Source organism: Nanorana parkeri, unplaced genomic scaffold, assembly GCF_000935625.1.
Source record: "Nanorana parkeri isolate BGI_ZX_2015 unplaced genomic scaffold, ASM93562v1 scaffold103, whole genome shotgun sequence".
Classification (NCBI taxonomy): domain Eukaryota; kingdom Metazoa; phylum Chordata; class Amphibia; order Anura; family Dicroglossidae; genus Nanorana; species Nanorana parkeri.
In genome coordinates this window covers 1,585,744-1,589,521 of record NW_017306371.1, presented here as the reverse complement: position 1 = coordinate 1,589,521, position 3,778 = coordinate 1,585,744, and the positions used below count along the sequence as shown (strand labels likewise).

General features: G+C 37.5%; 1 protein-coding gene across 1 annotated transcript; it reads right to left on the bottom strand.

Moving 5' to 3' along the window:
• Positions 1-2,705: 2,705 nt before the first annotated feature.
• On the bottom strand, positions 2,706-3,646 carry MYADM (myeloid associated differentiation marker). Its single transcript, XM_018552960.1, has one exon. The coding sequence runs from the start codon at positions 3,634-3,636 to the stop codon at positions 2,728-2,730; it is 909 nt and encodes a 302-aa protein (XP_018408462.1). The 5' UTR covers positions 3,637-3,646; the 3' UTR covers positions 2,706-2,727.
• Between the last annotated feature and the right edge of the window lie 132 nt (positions 3,647-3,778).

Genomic DNA, 3,778 nt, shown 5'->3' with positions numbered 1-3,778 from the left:
GGCCTTTCAGGACAGTCTATTCAATGTAGATCCAATCAGTTAGACCCTCACCTACAAAGTTGTTGGTAGATATAAAAGAGATTGGACAATCAAGCTGTAACATGCGAGCCAAAGCATTTTGTTGGATTGTGCCTGTACACCAGATTATTTTCTGCAATCTTTAAAAAGGTCAACTCAAACCAAAGTGGATTTTTGGATCATAAGTGTAAAACCTCTTGGGAACTTCAGTGGTAAATATTTTGCATAGAGCAAGAAGTGTTGGAAGCTCTGTTAGGTTGTCACAGCTGCCAGTGTCCCCATCGAGCAGATTTCAACTTCCTATTGGGTAGACTGTCACAAAATATCATCCCAAGCGGGACACACACAGCAGTATAAAACACAACAGAAATTCTCCACCCTACAAAAACGTATAATTAATTTGTAGATGATTAGTTAAAAATGTTATGCAATAGTAAAATTATGTGTAAAATATGATCTAAACCACATGTGTGAAACAGACTTCAATAAACCTCTGCATTTAAAAATATTTTAACTTCTATATATAACTAAATACAAAAAACATTTTGAGAACACTAATTTAGACATAACAATGGCACATGCTGTTATTCTTCATTCAAAGACATGAATAACCTGGAAGGACTATAGTGAGAAAATATATCTAAGAAAATATAGGTATCATGACCACAGGTACCTGTGGAGGTCCCTTTCAAATGCATACAAAGTATCTGTTCCGGAGAACACCATATCAGCCTTGTTCACTGAAAAGCTGAGTGCAAGGGACAGGTCCTCTTAAAAAGCTTAAATTCTTGTTTTGTATGTACAGAATATTTTCTGTTTAAAAAAAAAAAAACTGTCACAAGAGAAAATGTATGCTACCATCACTGACCTGGAAAAAGTATGCAAGAAGGGAAGTCAAAATTTCTGATCCGTCTATTTATTCTGGTTAAAAAAATTCAGAAGGCAGGGAAGCCAGTGCATCAGTAGGCGGCCAGGTAAGGAGAATTTTTAGGAGGAGGCCAGGAATGGCAACCCCACCATTTCTCATATGACAGCTTTCATCTGTTCTTTGGTGAAGCTACATCTCAATCCAAGCAAGACAAGAAAAATTTAATACAATTCAGTAGTTTTTAAGCAAAAGCTAGATATTTTATGGATACCCAGATAAATATGTTTTACATTAATGAGACCCTTAAAGTGTGTGTCCAGCCAAAAAGTTTTTTCTTTGCTTTGAAAAGAGTGAGAAATGGTTAGAACCCCCTGTTTGGTTTGTACTGCTATCCAGATAGTACTGCTGTATTTACTCTGAGGGAAAATCTATGGAGCATCAGATAGCAGTATAAAACCTGAACAGAGGTTCACATCCTTCCCCATTTGATCCCAAACGAAAAAAATATATAAAAGCAACGTAATTTCTCTACCCCAAGTCTGTGATTGGCAAGTGAAGGAGTAGCAGCAGACTGAAGTGCAATTCCATCTGCTCTCCTCCTGTCTTGGCAGGCAGCACACCTAGCACTGACTTACTTTATCCCAGTATGCTAAGTTATATTTATCCCAGTCTGCTAAGTTATATTATTAAGGTGTTTACACTATTGGCCTAAATGCAATTAATGGTTGATGAAGGAACAACTGTTAACGTGTGTTATATCTGCATTGGGTTCAGCTTTAATTCCCCATTGAGTAACTAGTATGCAGTCTTATTCGGTGAATGATATAAGTTACCTGGTAAGGAAGTACACAACATCCTTCTATAGCATACTGTCTTATTGGGTGAAGGATGTAAGCTCATTTGATGTATGAGTATGTATGATGTAAGCTCATTTGATGTATGAGTATGTATGATGATGTATGTATGATCAATGATGTAAGCTCCTCACCTACTGTTTCTGTAGGTCAAATGATGCTCGTCAGTGTTTCTTACTTGTCTTGTCTAAAAGATTGTACAGAGCTGTGGAATAGGTTAGTGCTATATAAATAATTGTAACGTAAGTTACTTGGTAAGCAATTGTACTACTTTATTCTATAGCATACTGGCTTATTGGGTAAATGATGTAAGTTACCTGGTAAGGAAGCATGTGACATCCGTCTATAGTACACAGTCTTTTTGAGTATATAATATGAGTTATCTAGTAAGGAATTGTACTACATTATTCTTTACTATACTGTCTTATTAGGCGAATGATTTAAGTTACCTATTAAGAAAGTGTACTAAATCCTTCTATAGTATACTGTCTTATAGATTAAATGATGTAATTTTCCTGCGTATTTAGCTGTGAGAACAGAAGCAGTTAAACATGTAAAGGATTTTTGGTTTTACCAATTTAAGTACTGTAGATGTGTTAAAGATGGAACAGTAGTGGATTGCAAATCCAACCCTGCAAAATAGGCTTCAAGGTTTGGTGGATGGCCAATTTTTTAGTCTTGTGGAGTGAAAGATGCTTATGTTACGTGAAAAGCCCTGAAACTCACCTCAACTAGAGAGTTAGTTTACTGAGGTCAGTAAGGAGGTTATGTAATTGGTAGCTGAGAGGTGCTGATCTATGTGCATCATAATTGAAATGCTTTATTGAATTCGCTTGCCGATCTGAGTTATGACAACTATGCACTATCAAGGAGCAATTTAGAAATGGTAATTCATGTAAATGATTTACTTATCAAGTTTGAAATGGGCAGTTTCTATTATTAAAATTGATTCTATTCTATGATATAGAGACAAAATGCTTTTCAAATTTAAACAGTGATAAAGATAAGTCTTGCAGAATAAACAAGATCTATGATGTAAACTATAAGGTTGGCAGCTGACAAAACAGCAACGGCTACCAATTTATCCCAGATACATAGCATAGCAGAATGGCAGTTGGTTGGCCTTTTTGTTGTGCCCCCATACTTTGAATCAAACTGGAAAATGGGCCATACGATCACAGCAGAGGCATACAGCAGGACAGCTAAGAGAGCGTAAGCGTTGAGGAACTTCTCAAAAGTAAAAGGCAGCCAGCCTGTACACTCCCCAACACATAGAATAATGACCACAACAGAAAGGATGAAACAGATGCAGTACACAGACAGGCACCATTTCAATGCATCATGTTTTTCATACAGAGGGGGTTCTGAAATGAAGATGAAGATGATGCAAGCAATGTAGCTTTCAATGACTTTCAGTATCCCAGGAACAGTAGCCATGTAGCCAGTAACTTCTCCAGGTCGAGCCCTTGTTAAAGACACTTCAAAGATGTATGCCAAGGTGGTGAGGCAAGAGAACACAGTCGCCACAACTTGGTAAGTGTGCCTTTCACTGCTGTGGCTCCGGTCTTCAAGGAAGAATAATGGATACATGACAGAAGCCGACAGGCACATTAGGACAGCAAATGTTGCAAATGTGATTGGAAAATTCTTCCAAGACACAGGCATCCGGCTCTGTATCCCTATAAACTCAACAATAAGGATAATGATAGTGACAACAAAGCAGAAGCACCAGGAGAACATGCATAAGTCACCAGCTCTGCCCCACCAGCCTCCTCTGTGGGCAATCAAACTGAATGTAACACAGGCGAAGATAGCTGCTAGAATCCGTACAATCCCAACAGGAGACTTCAGGACATGGGTGTTGCCCTCCACAACTTTTCTGCGTTGGATTGGCATGGTTGTAGATTCTTTAAGCAAAAAGAAAAACAACAGGTTAGTGTATACAATGGGAAACCAAAATATATTCAAATAAGAAACATTTCTTCTTTTATCATTCCTTTTTCCTTACATTATAAAGTACAAATTGTCATTTCATGTT

Coding starts and splice junctions, on each gene's coding strand:
- MYADM (XM_018552960.1), bottom strand. CDS start 3,636: ATGCCAATCCAACGCAGAAAAGTTGTGGAGGGCAACACCCATGTCCTG.